Genomic DNA, 21,782 nt, shown 5'->3' with positions numbered 1-21,782 from the left:
GTTCAACCCAATATATATATTATTCCTTCGCTAAAAAATATAATTTATATATATATTTAATTGCTTCATTAAGTTTAATAAGCATATGTTCTTTTCGTTTGTCATATTTCAAAGTAGTGCTACTGTATTTAATGTTATACAAGTGATTGTGTATATAATTTGAAATTTGATAATTCGATAATTGTATTACTTTATAAAAAATTATTACATCACTCATAATGATGCTTTCTGACTTAAAAATATACTCGCACATAACAACTCTTAAACATAATATTTGCTTATTTTATATAATCTTCCCATATAACTACATATATACATTGTAATTCATCTAATATAAAAATATATTTATTCTTTCACGTTCAAATCAAACTGTGTCAACAAATTAAAAGTAAAAAGACATTTTTAAAAGGAAAAAATTTAAATTAATGTTATTTTATTAATAATATAAAAATTCAAATATAAAGTGGTTATAAATTAAACAATATAAGAACAAAGAAAAAAAAAAGAGTTAAAAGATAATAGAACCTTTTATTAATTATCATCAATACGCTACTGAATGCAAAAATTTTAAAAAGTAAAAACAAAATGTAGGAAAAATAGCGCGTATTCTTAAAAATGTTCAGTACAATTTATTTAAATATGGCCAATAGTAACATGTTCAAATGCCTATCAGACGAAAATATTTTAAACTAAAACAAGTTCTAATATATAAAAAATATTTCCACTAAATTCTACTAAATTATATAAAACAAAACAAACATATATTTAATTTTAATTAATAAGCATATTAAGTTAAAGCTTAATAAAAATTCAAATAGCTAAACCTAATAACCGGTTCATTTATCTATAATTCAAAAAAAAAAAAAATTAAGGCACTTATTTCAGGTGTAAGTAAATAAAAAGTATTAAAAATATTAAAAATTTTAATATGTAATATTGTGGGTATATATTTTCACCAAGGAAACAAGTATATCTTAAATAAATACATAAACAATATTAATTAAAATAAAAAAAATTCCATAAAATATGGCATATAAAAATTATGTATGTGTATACTATAATGTAGAATATTATTTTATACTGATTGAATATTATTGTGTTCACGAAAAAAAAGATACTAATTCAAATTTAAAATATAAAAAAATTTTTAATTAAAATATAGGCAAACATATATATAAATAATCATAGTATCAATATTTCAGAGATTATTTATGTGAGTACATGAAATTTACTCATCATATAAATGTAAAAAATTTTTATGTCGACTCTTTTTCCATATATTTATTCTATTATGAAATTTAATTTTCTCTAAGGAACTTAACACTTTTTTTTTATAATTATTGAGAAAATTTAACTTTCCCTTTTTTCCTAGGTGTAAAAATAATTTATAAATACCTAAAAATATAATTAGAACAGAAATAGCAATTAATGATGGAAATACAGTCCGCATGATAGCATTTCTTACACCAGCTGAAACACCTGCAGAATAAACTTTATTTGGGACTGTAGTAAATGCACAGTTTACAACATTTCTAGCACCATCTCGAATACCATTAACAAATGTGGCAACACCTCCACCGGATTGACTTGCAGCTTCAGAAAAGGCATTGATAACATTACCTGCAAATGAAAATAAACCTCCCATTAAATTTTTTACGGGAGAACTTATAGTATTTGAAATTGCCGTAATTGCAGGAACTGTTAAACTTGGGAGTTGAGCTAACGCAGGTATAATAGATCCAGTTATAGCAGAAAATGTACAAGACGACAATTCAGATAACCCTTCTGATATACCTGCACTTACAGCTTCAGTAATTATGTCTGTAGCAGCTGCATTAATATAATATACTGTAAGAAGTGGTAGCGCAATGCATGCTGCTATCACAGGAGCACAATAAATGGCTGTTTTTTTTAAAAAAGATTTTATTTTATTAGGCTCTTTTTTAACATTGGCTTCTAGGACGCTTTCAAAAAGGTAATCCTCCATTACTTCATACAAAGGATCCTTGACTGTTACATCAATTATATTTAAAGGATTTATATCTCGTATTAATTCAATATTCCTAGACCTATCATTCATAAATATATTTATATGCCATTTTTTTTCTTTAAATAACTTTTTTTTTTTCCATTTTTTACTCATGAACAAATCAATATTCCATGCCTTTTTTTTTGGTACATGTTTTTCTTTCTTTTTTTTATTTTTACATGAAGTATAATTTTTTTGTGATAATTCATCTTTCTTTATGCCATCACTCATATGTAAATCTATAATATATTTTTTCTCTTCGGGTAATTCTTTTTCCTTTTCTTTATCAATCATAGTTATATCCATAATATATTTTTTTCCTTTTGGTAATATATTTTCCTTTTTCCCTTTGCTCATATGTATATTTATAATATAATTTTTTTCTTTCTGTAAAGCATATTCCTTTTTTCCATCATTCATGTGTATATCTATAGTATATTTTTTTTCTTTTGGAAATACATTTTCCTTTGTATTATCAATTTCTCTTATGGAATCTTTTTTTAGCAATAACTCCTTTTTATTCGTTACATCAGTTTCCTCTATAGAAATATCCTTATATGATAAACATTCCTCAATAGTATCGATTTCACTAAGGGAAAACTTTTTTTGTAACAACTCCTTTTTATTAGCTACAGAAATATTCTTTGGAGGTATTTCTCTTTGTGATAAATTTTCCTTAGTATTATTAATTTCACTGATGGCATTATCTTTTTGTAATAGCTCCTTTTTATCGGTTACGTCGGTTTCCTCTGTAGAGACATCCTTATCTGATAAACATTCATTGATAATGTCAATTTCACTAATAGAATTCTTTTTTTGTAACAACTCCTTATTATTAGTTACAGGAATTGACTCTGTAGGAGTATCCTTAGGTGATAAGTAATCTTTTGTTATATCGATCTTTTTTAAAGAATCGTCTTCATGTAACAAGATATTTTTTTTGTTTAAATCTCTACTCATTAAAGTATCTCTTATTTTTGGTAGTCTATAATGTCTATTTATGAAACTTTTATTTAAAATATCTATATATCGTGATTGAGTGTTAACTTTTAAATTAGAATTGTCACTTATTATATCACTTACCAGTAATTTTAATTCAAGTAGTTGAGATTCAGTTAATGCCTTATTATTTAACAGAATTGATTTTAACTCTTTTATTTTTGATTCCTTAAGTAGTTTATTATTTAATACAATTTTTTCTAGCATATTTAGTTCTGATAGCCCTACCTTTGTATTAGATAAAATATTATTGTTTAATTCCTTTAATACATTTTCAGTATTAAATTCATTTCCTAATAAAATGTTATCTAATTCTTTTAACATTAAATCTCTTATAAATGGGTTATTTAACAAATTTTCTCTTAATTTTCTTAATGTACTCTCTGTTTTCAGTGGTTTATTGTCCACTATAACTTTTTTATTACCTTTCAATTTAGAATCTATAAAGGGTTTATCAACTGATATGAAATTATGATATTTTTCTAGGTTTATATCTGTTATGTTTGGTCTATGTAACATATTTTTTCTTTTTTTTAGCATACTATGATTTTTCAAATTATTACGATAGAGAATATTATGTGAGTCCTTTAATTCTAACTTTTTTGTGTTGTAGTTAGATGTAAAATTTTCCCTTAATCTTTTTAATTCTTCAGTTGGTCTTAAAAAATACTCTGTTTCTCCATAGTGTACGCATAACGTTCTACCACATATTGAACCGAATGTGCAATCTTTCCTTATTATTTTTTTAAGAATGTTAACAAAAAAACTCTATAAAATTTTGTTTTACATCAAAAATATATATAATATTATTTGATTTTATAATTAATGAAATTATATTTATGTAAATATCATTAAAAATAATTAATATTAATAATTTTCCTTTAATGATTATAGAATATTATGCGTTTGGAACAAAGCAAAATATATACCAGGTAGAAAAATATAAAAAATATAGTAAAGGATGAGCACATTTCTCTTGTACTTTCTTATTTACGGCATTGCGTCAAAATTTATTTTTTATCCAAACAATACGTTTAGTCGTTTATTTATACCAATACCAGGAACAATAGTATTATCTATATTATAAACTCTCATGGATAATACTTTTCTAGTTTTTCAAAAACTAAATAAAATAAAAATTTTAAATAATACACAAATATAAATATCGGTTGCATGGATATTAAAAATATGTTCACACAAACACAAATAAAACAAAACATCAAAATTGTTATTTATTGATATATTTAAAATGATAAGGTTAATTACCAATATATGAAATTAAATCTACATTTAGCAAGAACTTTTCGTTTTTTTTATTCTTATTATATAATACTTTAATGTTATTGTAATATATACAAAATACACATTATCTTAAAAAAACAAAACAAATACAATAACAAATATATTTTAAAATAATTAAATTTTGGAATAAAGCTCTAATAACAGAATATTAATTCTGTACATAGAGCATAGTCTACTTTATAAGGCAATTTTTTTTTTTCATATTACAAATATATCATATCTTTTACTATGGCAAAAAAAAACTATAACAAAAAAAAAAAAAAAAAAAATTAAAAATTAAAAATTAAAAATTAAAAATTAAAAATTAAAAATTAAAAAATATAATATAAAGGGCATAAAATATATATTAATATAAGCTGTAATTTTATTATAATTATCCGCACATATTATCTTTTTTTTTTTTTTTTTTGGATTATACAATTGAATTAATTTGAAAAATTTTCAAAGTTCATAAAATTTACTTTATTATTTATAATAAACATAATAAAAATTAAAAATCTTTCTTTTAATATAATAATTAAATGCGTATAGAGTTATATTAGAATTATTCAACTTAAAAATTTGTTATCACATGCAAAAAAAATTTTTTTCTTTTTCATATTATCATAAATATTACAACTAACCATATATTAAAAACAAATAAATTAATAATAAAAAAAAAAATATATAAATTTAGTGCACATCCGTTTATATAAGTATAACAGCAAAATTATTTATAATATTATTATTATCATAATAACGAACACAATACATTAATATATGGAATTCAAAATAAAATTAAATAGTATATCTATCCTTGTTTTATAAAAGTTCCCATCTTTATTTGTACATAAAAGTAATAATTAACATTACACTTTTTATTATTTAAATACTCATTAAACCATACTTTATATTTTAGTAGGTACTCTGTAAATGAAATAAACATGAAAATATTTATTATATATAATAAAATATAATTAACTAATGAAAAACTCTTTGTTATATCTCTCATTGTTATAATAACAGGTTCTTAATATATGAACAATAATCTGTCAACACAAACAAGGATAATTCATGTATAAAATTTCCTGCACAATTTATTTTATAAAAATAATATAATTTTAATTACATAATTAAATTAAGTAAAATTAAGAAAAATTAAGTAAAAAATAATGTATAATTTTATATTAAAGGTTTTTATTATTTTTTATTATTTTTATATTTAAAAGTTCATTAAATATAAAAAGATTGAATTTCATAACATTACATTAATATCATCCGTTCTTTCAGTTATTATAATATAAATACATTTTACACAGGATAAATTCAACCTATAACCACCTTCTATTAATGATCTATATATATAGTTTGAGTTATTTTATGTTTTCACAGTGAATACTTTTATATTTTATAATAATAAAATTTTACACCATACCATAATTTGTTTATTAAATAATATGTGAACAACAATTCTAAGTATATATAATAATTCATGATTACTTTACGACATAAACATATTGCATTCATGGGATGAATAAAATTGTACATATTATATATACAAATTAGGATATTTAAAATATAAATATAATATTTCACATTTGCTTATTTTAAATGTTTTTAAGCATTTATATATAAAGGAAAAAATTTAATTGTACAAAATTTTAACATGTTTTTCGTTTTATATTTTCATTTATATTCCTTTTTTACATATATATATTTCTCCTTAAAATATTATATCTGAATTTATTAGAAATATCGTTTTTAATATATTATCTTCTCAATTGTTAAATGTAAGAATACATCGAAATTTTTATTTTCCTTGGAATACATTACTGTGTTACCTTTATTCATATATATCATATATACTATATCATGAGATAGAAAATCGTATAACCAATAATTAAATTAGATTCATATGGATATACAGTACACTAATGACTAAATAAGAAAGTAAACATGATATATTTTTTTTGATACTTATGGTTCCGTAATATGTACTATAGAATAATCGAACTTATTTTAGTTGAATTTATATTTTATATTCCTGAATATGTATTAAAATATAGAAAAATTGGATTTTTATGAATTAGAATCATACCATAAAACATAACAAACTAAATAATATAAAATATATCTTTTATTAAGTAACAACAGTACTTTTAATCACCATTATTAATAACTGTAGTGATAAAAAAAGTATATTTCTCTTGGCAAAATATTTATTATAAAATGCGCTTTTAAGCCTTTACATGTGACCATCTTTCATTTATATTGATTTATTATGAATATCCTTTAATTACCTGTTACTTTATACAGATTTAATTCATTATGTTGAATTATGTCTCATTATTTTTAAGAACATATTATATTTACTGTATGCGTAACATATATAGAGAGAGTTTAATTGAATGTACTATTTTTTTCAATTAACTATTTTTGTTAATAAAAATATTTATTTTGCAAATTTTATTAACACAGATCATAAGGAAATAAATAATTTCAAGAAACAGTTCCTATATATATATATATTTATTTATTTATTTAAAATGTATAATTCTTTAAATAAACATGAAAATATACGAAGTATTTACAACATTATGAAAGATTCAAATAGAGGTTCTTAAAATGAAACAGAAAATTCTTACGTACAAGAACATAGGTTTTGTAAAGACACCAATATATTAGTTAATTATATGTTGATTGACGAAAATTCAATGTTCTACAATGAGTGAATTACAAAATTATTACTTATTTATGCTTAAATGATAATATAATTAGCAATAATTATGTTAGTACATTTTTACAGCAAATTTTCGAAAAATATTTAATACAAAAAAATTCTTAACGTTTTAATTATCCTATTTTTAATATTATATATTCACTAGCTCTAAGGGGAGGGGTGTAAAATAGGTGAATAAAGAATAAATTCACACGTGAACTTTTATTTATATAAGTATCATCTAATAATGAATTAAAATAATTTGTTAATAACAACAGAGAACAATTCAAATTTTTTTGATATTATCCTTCATAAAAATCGTATATTTTCTTCTGCTTATATAGATCCCTTCAACATTTAGTGTTTAATTGTAATCATAAGATTATTACTTCATGAATTATAGATAAATTTCATATAAAATTTTTTGAGGAACTCTTAAATATTTATAAAAATTGTTATAAGAATAGATAATTTACAAGAATGATAAAAATATACATATCTTTACAAAACTATACTTCATCTAAGAACAATATAAAAATAAATATAAGCATAATTATAATATGACGTATAGTAAAAACGTTTGTAATATATTTTATTGAATAGTTATTTTTCGAATTTGTGATGAATAAATATGTCATCAATCATTACTGTGCTTCTTATTAAACAATTAATAGATTCAATAACCATGGTCCTGTTACTAATAATTATTATTTTTTTTATATTTGTAAATGTGAAAAAAAAAAAAAAATATATTGTCACATTAGAATTATTCCATATATCCATGCATAAACACCATGATTACATGTAAAAAAATATTTTAAAAAAATGTATTAATATCTAATATTAACAAAAATATATATATATATTTATTTATTTATACTTATTGTTAAAATTATTATTAGTAATTTTTTCACTTTCCGCATGCATAATTCTTTATATATGGTAGTCTCATTTTTTCTAAAAACTAAGCATAGTTTTACAAAAAAAATATGCATCGTATATTTCGTTAACTAAACAAAATTTTTTAAGGTACACACAATTCATATAACTAAAAAATACAGTAATAACAGGATATCTTTTTAATCTATGAAAAATAAAATTTAATAATGCAAATTTATAATGAAATATATCAGCAATATGATGCATGCGAACTATATACTTTAAAATTATTTAATTAAATCTTATACAAAAAATGTAATAATTTTTTAAATAATCTTAATTAAATCTTATATAGCAACAAAACAACGTTTTGTATTTATGAATTATCTAAAAAAAATAAAACTTTTAACTTAATTATATTTTATTTAAGAAATGAGCATTATAAATATAATGAATTAATAATTGTCATTATAAACTATATATATTTTTAAATATCCTGAAAATAATATTAAATTCTAATATATACATAGACATACTAAATAGGACATATAATCATATTTACAAAATATATATTTATTTTCATTCTCCTAAGGGTATTTTAACTTTTTAGGGAATATATACACATATAAAATATTGCTACTATGAAGAAAAAAAAAAAAAAAAAAAAAAAAAATATTGTTATATAAATATGTGAAAATTAATCTTATATATTTTCCCAATATACTCTTAGATATTTGAAAAAAATCTTATTTTATTTCACGTCTCCATTATTTATCCACTATTATAAGTTGATTATTTATATTGTTTATAATATACATAAATAATACATTAAAAAAAATCATTTAAATATAAAATATTTTAAAAATTATAAATCATTTTTCTTTTTATTCCCATCTATATTGTAATTAATCAAAATATATTTAAAATAAATTGACTAGAACAAAAGGGACTAAAACAAAAAAAAGAGTAGATCATAGAATAAAAAATATCATAAAAGGATATTCAAAAAAAAAAAAAATTAAATCATTAATTCTTTAATATAACAGATTTATTGAACATACATTTGACAAATTCGTGCTTTATATGAAGAAATTATTTACAGAATCTCATAATTAGTTAGCATTTTTATTTATTTTAACTTTTCCTATTCAATTTTCTAGCCATAATTTATCACTTATTTGTCTAATTCAAAGAAGGTATTAAATTTTGAAATACTTTAATTATGTTATAATATAATCATATATTATTATGGTATTATGTTTAAATCGTTCAGTAATTTTAATTACCAATTAATGTCCTAAAACTTCTTATAAATTAAAAAAATATATTTCTTATTTTACATGCTAAAACAGATATTTATATTTTGCGTAAAAAAATATTTTCATATAGTTATCAAATTCAGATTAATCAAAAATATATAACACCACTTTAATCTATATATTCGAATATATCTTTGAACAATTACATAAAAATAATTGCGATACTTCAGTATATTTTTTATTAAATAATGTAAGATATTATTCTCCTTATGTATAATTATCGTATTATTACTTCTTATTAAAAAATTATAATTAATTTTACACTTTTTAATTATATATTCTAGTTAGTTCTAATATAGTACATACTAATAATTTTTCATATTTTCTATAAGTATACAAAATTATTTTAATTAGTTAATTAATGTACATACTTATACGTTTTATTAATTAAAATTTAGTTAAAGTTAAATAACTCAAGTACAGAAGTGTTAATACACAAATATAGAAAAACATATATTTATAATATTTTATACCATTAGTAAAATTATTCAATGGAATAATATGTAAAATATATTTAATTTTTATGTAAATGATAAACATATAATATTAAGTAAAATAAGTACTTCTTAAACGGCATGCAAATTCAACAATTATAACAACTATTTAGTATAATTTATATATTATTAATTATAATCTCTGTATACAACGTAGTAAATATAAAAATAATATTAAGAAAATAATTTTAACCATATAATAGTTATATTACAAAAAAGTAACAAAATAGCACTAAATAATAAATACGTCCAATCTGTTCTAATAATTTTTTGCTTTATAGCTTATATATTTTCATAACAACAAAAGAATTATAAGAATTATGTATATTAGAGTACATACTAATATTTATATGTATGTATCTTAATAACGCAAAATAAAAAGAAAAAACAAATTTAATGTATTGAAGTGAAAAAAGAAAGTACAACAATGAAAAAAATGTTGTATAAAACATAATTCAATAGTTTTAAATAAATTAAACAAAAAATTTCTTAATTATAATAAATTGGTTAAAAATAAATACCATAAATTAACTGTATATATGAAGTAACTATTCACAAAAATTAATTATCAATTAATATATATATGTACATATTTTACTCCTTATTTGCTATAACTTATTAACATTGTTCAAATAAAGAAATAAAGCTGGAATTAATATATTTACATTGAAACAAATTAACCTATGTTACTTCAATTACTTATAATATTTCCTGTAATTTCTTTTGCAAATTCATATCTAATTATTATGAATTAATACATGAATTTTTTTATATTGCATACTAAACAAATATTTAATAATAATATTAAAAAGATGAGTAAAAACAAAAAAAATTATAGCTTATATTTAACTTACTTATTAGTATATATCTAAGAATAATTAAAGAAAAATTGTGAAGTTACTATTTTTTTTTCTATTTTCTTATTTTATATGTTATATTATTACATATATATACATATATATATAATTATGATATTACTATTTTTTATTATAAAGTTATAATTTATATATCATTTTATCAGATGTATAACATAATTAATTCTTCTATAAGTATATCCTTTTAACATTTTATATATTGAAAAAGTAAACAAAATTATTTTCATAAAATTATATACATAAATATTCATCTTATTAAATAAAACATTGCCCCAGTTCAATCATTAATATCCAAAAGTGATCATAGATATATATAGAACATATATATAATTTATTATTCCATTTTAAGACTATTAATTTGAATACTATATATAACAAATAAGGAATTTTTAGATACTGCGATATATAAATAATCGTAGCTAAATGTACAATTTAAGGTTAAGTACTTTCCACAACAATAAAAAATATTTAGCATATTTTATATATTATTGATAAAAATCCTTAGACAAAATCTAGTAAATAAAAAAATATTAAAAATACAATTTAACAACATAATCATAAGAAAAGTAAATAGAAGGATAATACAATAAAAAATAAATACTTTATCAGTACTAATATTTTGCTTATTGATTTTTTATTTTCAAAAAACAAAAAGTATAAAAAGAATTATTTACATTAATAGAAGTAATAATATTTATATATATTCTTTAAGAAAAAAAATAAGAAAGAAAGACGAATTACAAATATAAATAATAATTTTACATCATAAAATTAATATAACATATTAATGTTACTTGTACACAATTTTTAATTGTTAGATATTTATATTTTTTTTATAAATAGAGTAAGAATTTTATGTAAAATAATATACGTAGATTTAATATCAAAATATATTCTGGATATATCTCCACCTGTAATAAACTTATTCAAGAAAAAAAAAGGATAAAAATTCATATAAAACAAATATTAATGTACTTATTTATTTTATATTCTCAAATAATTTTTATGTATTTGAGAATTACAAATTTTGCTCTAATATATATAAATTTAAAATTAACCTATTTATAAATAAAACGTTATAAATTTTTATTTTTCTTCCTGATTATTATTTACAGATACCTAAAATAGTAATAAGATGTCATAATGGTAAATTTAAAATTTACTGTTTATTTATATTTCCAAATTTATACATAATTTTCTTATTTATGATAATTAAAGTGTTTGTATTAGTAATAAAAAATTATTACTTATATATTTACTAATAATTTGTTTTAATCTAGGACAAAAGAAGATTGCGTGAAGGATTGTACAACTGGGCTAACTCAGATGAAATAACATATCTTAAAAGTTATATTCAAACTGAAATTAGTTCCTTAAATGCAAAGAATAATAAAAAAGAATTTAGAGAAAAATGTTTACAAGTGGTGGATTATTTAATAAGTCAAAAGTATAATGTTCCAAGTCGTTCAACAGAAGAGAGATGGAAAGAAGTACTTTCATTTTATTTACGTAAATATTTTAGAAAGCCTACTAAACATGGCATATGTCCTTTTATTTTGGAGGAGAATGAAAAAAAAACTTTTAGAATTATCATATGAAGCAGAAGATTTTTGTGAAGGAAAAACTGCTTGGATACAAGAATTAAATAACTATAAAAGATTGAATAAAAATTCAATTATATGTAATGGTGATTCTCTATGTATGAGTAAGTGTAACCAATATAATGTGTGGATTGAAGAAAGAAAGAAATCTTTTTATCAAAATAGCATCTTCAGCGAATACAAATCCAAAAATATAAAATCATCAAAAATTAAATTTCCATCAAACAAAAATTGCAAACTGTTAAACACAGAAACATTTAATCAATGTGAATGCCTCCTCTCTGATCCATCGGCATCTGAGAACCTTCCTCCTAAATCAGAAAGTGAACATTTACAAATACAACATGAACAAAGTGCCTCTCACAATCAAAATCCCCCACAAGCACAATCTCCACATCTAGAAAAATCTAATCTTGAAGAATCAGTGCCACAAGAATCTCCTACTAAAGCTGAAAAGAGTCAAATTGAAAGTATACGACCTACAAAAGATGCTAATTCAGAAATATCTACATTTTCGGAATCTGAGAGTCCAAAATCAAAAGAACATTTTACATTAGAAAAACAAAATCAACTAGTTGAAGGAGAATTCCTTGCTTCAGGAATCGTTTCGGAAACTACTGAATTATCAGTATCTTCCTTACAAACTCCTTACTATACTAAACCCCTTATAATGATAGGTACAAATAATACCTTCTTATTTTTCTATTTTTAAAATAACTAAAATATATAACATAAATATTTAAAATGAAATTACAGGACCAAAAGAAAATTCAAATATCTCATACACAACATCTGTTTTAATCAGCTTCCTAGTTATTTTTTTATTTGTACTTTTTGTTAAAGTAAAATAAAACTTATGCAATAAAAATATTGATAAAAAATTGATAATTGTGATAATTTGTAATATAAATTTGTTTTTTGTTTTTATATCATAGTATGCACTAATGAGACTTTTTAAAAAAAAGAAAGATATTAAAAGAAGACAAGTGAAATTTTTCAGATTACTAATACCTTCAATTTCTAATAGAAAAAACAAATTTTTAATAGATGATCATTTGGAACACATTACACATGATGACAAAGAAATTATAAAAAAAATAGAAATAAATGAACTTAATACTAAAAAAAATGTAAACTTGTTAAAGCAAAAAAAGGACAGATCAAAAACTATTATAGAAGTACATATGGAAGTACTGGAAAAATGTAGAAATGAAGAATTGGAATACAAAAAGCTAGAATATTTAGAAATATGTTTAAATGAGTTTACAAAAAAAGAATATACAATCCATTCTAATTTAAAAAATGATGAAATAATAATGGAAGATATTAAAACTATAGAAGATACTGAAAACAAAATTTTTCTATGGAATAAATGGGTAAAAAGATATAGAAATCTTTCACAAAAATTGAAAAAAGAAGAATGGTTTAATAACTTAAAAAATGAATGGAAAAAAGAACAAGTTTACGCAAAAAAAAAGAAAGAAATACAAAAAAATCTGTCAGATGAAAATCAAAATTTTCTATATTTAGAAAGAGAAAAAGATATATGGAAAAATTGGTTACCTAAAAAGGGTGCCATTTTAGAACAATATTTAGAACAAAAATTGTTTAAGGAATTGACAGAAGAATTACAAATTATGACTAATGAATATAAAAATGAACAAACTAGAAATAATATATCCCTAGTAAATATGATGGAACTGCAACACATAGAAAACTATGAAGAATTATACAAATATATAAAAAAAAAATTAGTGCCAAAACTTTGTATACTCGTATTTATGATGGTATTTGAAGAATGTGAAAAGGAAGAGTACATAGAAAATAGGGAATCGTATTTGGATGATACCATAAATGAATGCAAAACTAAAAAAAATTCAAAAAAAGAACAAGAAATTAAAGAAAACATAATTGAAATTAACGACTTCTCAGAAAATAGAATAAATAGAGAAATTCACCGTTATACATAGGAATTAAGCTTTAGAAAAGATATAGAAGATTGGATAAGAGAAGAAAATATATTCGTAAACTCTATAGATAATAACGTGTAAATATAAAAATCTAATGAAATAGCAGAAAAATACATCTAATAAATTCGTAGGTATACATCAAAGTATATTCGGATGCTAATTAAGAGAAAACTTTTACATTCAATGAAAAATATTTCTTATGTAATCTGTTATCATAATGGAATAAAGAAGAAAAATAATATAAAGTTGTAAGCAATACTAAAGAGGAACGTAATCATGGAACGTAAATTACGAATATGAGTTAATTAAAAAATAAATTAAAGGTAAATATACCAAAAATAAAGTACAATAGAATAAATCAAATATTCATTGGAAATTCTCATTAAGCAATTGAAAAAAATGGATATAACAAAATACATATTATGTATAACAACTTTTATCAATAATTTAATACGAAATTAATTTCTATATTTAACAAAAGCAAAAAATAATCATATATTAAAACAATGCAGCAATTTCAAATATTATTTTATTACATTTTATATTATTTTATTCCTTTATTGATAGAAACAATTGTATCTTGTTAATTTATTTCATATTTGTTTAAAGGAGTGTTTATTGGTAACCTTCATAATTATGTATCCGTCCATCTTACAGTGTACAAAAAAAAAGTACTCACACATTAAAAAATTTACAGATTACGAATTAAATATATACATAATACTGCACCGACTAAATATAAATTATTTATTCATTGAGATATATATTAATTTATTCGTTTCTATATATACTTTTCAAAGCTTATTTCTTTAAATTATATTCATATATATTAAAAATAGAAAATTTCGTCTTAATTTATTTTGTTTTTGTTTTTGTTTACTATTTAATATGTTTTTATACTCTTCACTTATATTGATGTGTTATTTTTCTTTTAAATGTTATATATTTTAAAAATACCACATACAATATTACCTAAATTCAAAAACCCTTAACACTAATAAAAAATGTTGGTTGATTAATTTAATATATCTTTATGAAAGAAGTGCACTGCCAATATTAATTTCCACAAATTCTTCCTTCATATAATATTTAAATAATAAATTTTAAAGCTCTGTATATCTCAACTCAAATGTAAGTATAACAACCATAATAATATACAATATTATATTACTTAAATTATTATTATAATACATAAAAAAATTTTGAAGTATATGATAAATTATATATTCATTAATCACATCTCGGATGCACAAAATAGATAAAAAAAAGGAAAAATGACATTACATACAAACTTTCCATTACGCAATTCTCACTAAATTGTGATGAATATTATTAGTTAAAAATATAAAAAACTAATTTAAATTGTTAAAATCATCATTAAAATTTGTTTATTCGTACATATATAAATTTAAAAAATATCAAATTTTTAATCTGAATATGTGACACTACCTTATTACCAACAGTATATATAAATGCTTGGTTTTTATAATTGTTCTAAAATATATCTAAAAATCCTTAATAAAAAGAATTGATTTGACGTGAAAAATATAAAAATTTGTACTCAAATAAGCAATTATGTTTATTAGTTGTCTAATATAAATAAATACAATAAGACATGAATAGAAAAAAAAGCATAAATTTACAATATATTTTCTATTATGATATATATTTTTCCACATAAAATATGATTATTATAAGAACCTTAAACATCTATAATATTTCTAATTAAATATATTGTATATGAAACATAACTATTTCTGTTACAAACAATAATTTTTATTTATAATATTTTGCAAAAAAAAAAAAAATCATATATATACAATTATAACTATTTCTTATATCTATGTAATATTATATACATAAAAATGAACATTTTAATAGCATATTGTAATATATAATATTAACTAAAAATTAATAAAGAATAACTTATAAATTTTATTTAAATTTTTATTATCATGATTATTAATATTCCTACATAAATTTTTCCATTTTTTCCTTACAATTTTTGTATCTCATAGACACATAAGAAAATAATTAAAAAAAATATATACATATTAGTTACCAGGAATCTATACAATCAATATATATAATATCAAGAAGTATAACAAATGATAAATATAACTATAATTTTTCTTTTTTGTATATATAAAATAGAAAATTTGATATATCAAATGCAATTATCTGAAGTGTTCATATATACATTGTATGCAAAATATTTTATTTATTACATTTTTATAATTAAATATTATATAGATATGCGATAAAATATTCGCTCATCACTATTATAACGTATCTAATCGTTAAAAAAAAATGATATAATTGTGAATAAAGCAAAATTAACGTAGATTTATACTTAATACTTTTTATTATATTAAAAAGAGTATGATTATTATTATGAAAATTTTGATATTTATGAACATATATTCTGCATAGTTTAAAATAACTCTAAGTTATTACCAACTTTTATTTTAGAAAATATAGAGAGAAACTTACATAATCGCATATATATATAAATTATTTTTCATTAAAATTTATCTGATAATAAAAAAAAAATTTTTTTTTTTTAATTCCATTATTTGTAATAGAACATCTAATTATATATAATTTATTTTGAGAGAATAATTATTAATACAAAACAAAAAGAAGAATACTTCCATAATGAACTTTAATATCCTATTAATCATCTATGAATGTTACAATTACATTTTTCAATAAAAAAAGAAAAAATAGAAATATAACATATAATTATAAAATTCATTTATAATTCATAAGTAATTCTTAAATAATTTAATTAAAATAACATTTTAAAAGAAATATTACTTGTACCTAGATATTTTTTAGTTATAAGAAATTATAATGCTCAAAATTAGCAGTGAACTATAAATAAATCATTCATAAAAAGAAAATTATTTTATTACATATCTATAATTTTATATATAAAACAATCAAAAATTCAGAAATTTACTAAAAATGATTTTATATAAATTTAATTTTTTCACAATTTGTATGAATAACTAAATATTTATTTATAAAATACATTGAACATAAATATATTATATAAATTATCATCATAATTTTCCATTCCATATGGTAACATAAAATAAATACAAAATAAATAAAACATCGAAACTTTTGAACTGATAACTTAATCTTGTAAGCCCATATTATAAAAAAAAAAATAAATATATTCATATGAATAAATGAAAAAACTCTCATTTTAAAAATAATTAAAGACCATATAACACATTAATAATAGCTATAGTTAAACGTAACTAACTATATATTTAAAATATACTAAAACATGTAATCAAATTCTATAGGAAAAATATAATAAAATCAAACTTAAGAACTAATTAAGAAAGCATTTTAACAAAATTCAATAATAATTAAAATGATCAAAATATCTCACTAATATAACATGGTTTGAAGTGTAATCAATTAAACGATTAATTAATATACCATTAATAAAAATATTAGAATAAATATTCAAGGAAAACACAAGAAGTGTTGTTCTAATCAAATAAATCCCATAAAAGATAATCATACAAGTGATAATAAAAAAACATTATCCTTTTAAATATACCTGTAACATAATTTTATTTTTTTGGGCACAATTAAATATGCATTATTTGTGGTTTCCTTTTTATCACAATTATTATTAACATACCATTAATAAATAAGATTAATATTATACATGCTATCTGTATAATAACAAGATAAACTATAGAATGTCATAATATTATGGAACAAAATATATTTATTATGCATAAAGTGAAAAATAAAAATTTTAAATAAAAAACTACAAATATAACAAATTAAATTATATCAAAAAACAAAATATTTGTGTAAAAACTATTTCATTATATAAATATGTATATTCTCAATATATTTCTTCCTATTTAACATACATAAAATCAATGTTAATATTTCATAAAAAGAGAAACAAATGTATTTTCTATTGCACTCAACTAATAATAAAAAGCAGATATTTCTTCAAATTACTTACATGTTAATGATAGAAGCATTTACTTCAAGTTTATTAAAAAACTCTTCAAAATATGGTGTCATTATATATAAAATATATTATTTTGCACGCTCACAAATGAGGATAACCTCCTAATAAGAAAATTACGTACAATGAATTACAAAATAATGATCATTTTGAATTCTATTATTTTTTTTGAAATAATTCATTACCATGTAATAGAATAACACATATGTTATTAAAGAATAATTATGAATTTCACAATAATATAATACTTATTTTAATAATTATTACATTATCTGCAAATAATAAAAACATTATTTTATATATATATTAATGATTTATACTATGTAAATTTCTTTTAATATTTTTATAAAATTATATTTTACCTTAAAAATATAAAAGTATTAAATCCCTCTATTTTTAAGATATTTAATTAAAAATTTTTTTAAGAATATTTTTTCCAAAATAATTTAATTCGTTATTTTTTTTCTATGTAAATGTTTTTGATATTTTTTATATATGAAAACACCATTTTATATTATGAAAAACATAAAGTAAATAATAAAAATTACTTTAAATGATATGCTTTAAATGTATATAAAAAGAAGGAATTATTTTTCTACAATAAGAGGGAACGGAATTTACCTTGTGTCAAAGTTACAATTGTTAAACGTTCTCATATAATAATTTTTATTTGCCTTACTGAAAACCATATATTGCTCATGTCACATACTTATCCTTATATTATAATTCAGTTATATTTAAATAAATATTTATTTTTGTGATATTCACTCAGATAATTTTGATATAAATAATTTATATATTTAATTCAATAATTGCAAGAATAGTTTCTATGAAATAATATATTTAATATAGTTCTAAACATCACATTAAAATAATGACACATATTAAAAAATATATATATATAAGAAAATTTATATAAAAACAATATAATAAATCAAAAAAAAGGATAAATATATATTTCAGCAAAAATTGTAATTTGGGCACATTACAAAAATATGAAAACAAATTATTATATTAACTAATATATTAATAGAATTGTATTTTGTGTATAACCATTTTATTTTACATGTAACATATCATAATTATTTTGATATCTAATTTTTAAAAATTAAAAAATATTATTTCTTTTTTTTTAACTAATAAAAATACGAAATTACAATCCCAAATAATAATTAACTAATATATATTAATAACGAATACTTATAATCTTTCCAAAATATATATAGAGTCATATACAATATATGAATGAAATTTCTCCCTTTACCTTCTTTATATAGTCACTTGAACCCCTACAATATTGATATAATCTATTATATTGTTCATCACAAAATAAAATGGAAAGTTTAACTTAACAATAATTCGCATACATTTTTATTTAAAAAAAATAATAATTAATGTTTTATAGTTTAAATAACTTATTTCACTCAAATACCATAAAAATTCTTTTTTTAAAAATAAAATTTAAGTCCATACAATTCATTATATCTTCTTAATATTCAGAATAAAATTTTGGAAAAGTTGCCATAATGTAACATATACCACGAATTAAATACAATTGTTATTATGCTATATTATGGTGAATATCAAATTTTCAAAAAAAAGTAAGATATAAATGGCTCTTATAAACTTTGTACACAAATTTCAAAAAATGCAGAAAATATTTCAAAAAAATAATAATACAGAAGTATATGATACGCAATTCTCACATTATAAATATTGAATATATTTAGAAATAATGGTAATACGACGAGATAAATTATAAAATAATAATGGGAAAACATTAATTAGTAACATTCTTAAATTACAAAAATGTATAAATGAAATTTACAACTCTTCCTATTGTGAAATTAAGCTTATATATGGTACTTCTCAAATGTTAAATGATAACTTATAAGATAAATGTTTGCAGGATTATTTTCTAAATTATTGTAGTATTAAAACGTATGATACCCGTGAAGTTGTTACATACAGTAAGTACGAAAAATATATTAATAATATTATTATACTATGTAAAAAGCATAAAAATATAAAAGAATGCTGTGAAGATACACATTCAATGAGTTATCAAAAATATTTTGAATGCCAATATGAATTTGTCCCTGGTAAATTTTTATCTACATTAAATTTAAGCGAAATAAAAAACTTGATAATTAAATATTAGAAAACACCTTAGAAACCGGAAAATCAGAGATTTATGGTGGATCTCATATAGATAAGTTGGGTTCAATTTATTTTTTCAAGAGTACAGATAATATTGATGAAAAACTAAAATATAAAAAACTTGAATACAGAAGAATAGAATATAACATATTACAAGGTGGACAAATAAAATATCATGTGATTTTGACATCGGCTAAATCTCTTAATAATCTAACTTCACCATTTACTCATCCTTCTCCTAAACATGCTTTTTTTATAATAGGTGTAGAAAAGTAACACGAGAGAATAAAAAATCAGAACAAGAAAGCAAAAAATCAAGCATAAGTACCACAAAAGAAAATAAATCATTCCTACAGAATTATTTGAACAAAATTCAAAATTTTAATAAGGAAAGGTATGATTCACTCTCAAATATCAGAAGAATAAATGGCCAATCATACTTCCATTCAAAATCATTAATTTTAAAAAAATATAGATACTGAACATCAGCTGCTTTGTAAAAAAGAAGGAATAGTAAAAGATAAATCATGGCCCTACATACAGCCAAGTGTGCCTTAAATTAAAACAGTAGGAATACGATGTAAAATCTATTCCCCTCAGAAAAAATCTGGTTTAACACGCATTAGTAATTCTATTTCTTCTAATATTTCACATAATAAATCTGATATGTTCTACAATAATATTTTCATCATTTCTTACTTATTATGATATTACGAATATATTTCACTATTCCCATTTATTATAAAATGGATAAAAGTTTCCAAAAAAATGGGAAAATATATTAATTCATCATCTAAAGTTTCCCCAATTTAGGCAATTATAAAATAAATATATTATTCATGTTTTATTCTACACTTTTCTATATTACTGTACACCCTTTAGAAAGTTGTTACATAAAAAGGTAACACCAAAAGAAGGAATTAACTATCATATTCATAATCCATACATGCGCAGTTTAAATTTTGTATTCCAAAATCCATAAATGCAAACTATAGAAAAAGGAGATTACATATTTCATATTATTTTAGATAAAACCATATTTAATGTCTTCAAAGGAAAAGTTTAATTATTTAGAAAAAACATAGTGAAAAGCACTCATGTGCATGTTATAATTTCATTTATATTTAGTAAGACAAAAAAAAAAATTAATGTAATAGAGAAAATACGTAAATCCTTTGTATTAAATATATAAATAGAAAAATATCCAAGATTAACTGTTGTATATATTATAGCTACAAAATTAAAAAAAAATTAAACACAAAAAAATTGTATAAATTTATATATAATGTTATACATATAAATATATAAGAAAATTATATCAGTTACAGAAGTATGCTAAATGATAAATATCTCACATGTAATAAAATAAAACAGGAAATTGTGTAAAACAAATATGGTAAAGAATAGACAAATATTATTAAAATAAGAAATGCTTTAAAGCTTT

General features: G+C 19.9%; 3 protein-coding genes across 3 annotated transcripts; 2 read left to right on the top strand and 1 right to left on the bottom strand.

Annotated features, from left to right (window-relative positions):
• Positions 1-1,228: 1,228 nt before the first annotated feature.
• Positions 1,229-4,123, bottom strand: MKS88_003961 (uncharacterized protein; the record flags this gene model as incomplete). The annotated part of the gene is made up of 2 exons (XM_067217100.1): positions 1,229-3,796; positions 4,061-4,123. The coding sequence occupies 2 exons, from the start codon at positions 4,121-4,123 to the stop codon at positions 1,229-1,231; spliced, it is 2,631 nt and encodes an 876-aa protein (XP_067072769.1).
• A 7,615-nt stretch (positions 4,124-11,738) lies between these two features.
• Positions 11,739-14,166, top strand: MKS88_003960 (STP1 protein; the record flags this gene model as incomplete). The annotated part of the gene is made up of 5 exons (XM_067217099.1): positions 11,739-11,741; positions 11,876-12,104; positions 12,181-12,873; positions 12,953-13,038; positions 13,132-14,166. The coding sequence occupies 5 exons, from the start codon at positions 11,739-11,741 to the stop codon at positions 14,164-14,166; spliced, it is 2,046 nt and encodes a 681-aa protein (XP_067072768.1).
• Positions 14,167-20,234: 6,068 nt separating this feature from the next.
• Positions 20,235-21,320, top strand: MKS88_003959 (uncharacterized protein; the record flags this gene model as incomplete). Its single annotated transcript, XM_067217098.1, has 4 exons — positions 20,235-20,280; positions 20,352-20,394; positions 20,601-20,732; positions 21,221-21,320. The coding sequence occupies 4 exons, from the start codon at positions 20,235-20,237 to the stop codon at positions 21,318-21,320; spliced, it is 321 nt and encodes a 106-aa protein (XP_067072767.1).
• Positions 21,321-21,782: the final 462 nt, after the last annotated feature.

This window comes from Plasmodium brasilianum, chromosome 11, assembly GCF_023973825.1.
Source record: "Plasmodium brasilianum strain Bolivian I chromosome 11, whole genome shotgun sequence".
NCBI lineage: Eukaryota > Apicomplexa > Aconoidasida > Haemosporida > Plasmodiidae > Plasmodium > Plasmodium brasilianum.
Note: the sequence above shows the minus strand (reverse complement) of the source record. Positions and strands in the feature narration are given on the sequence as shown.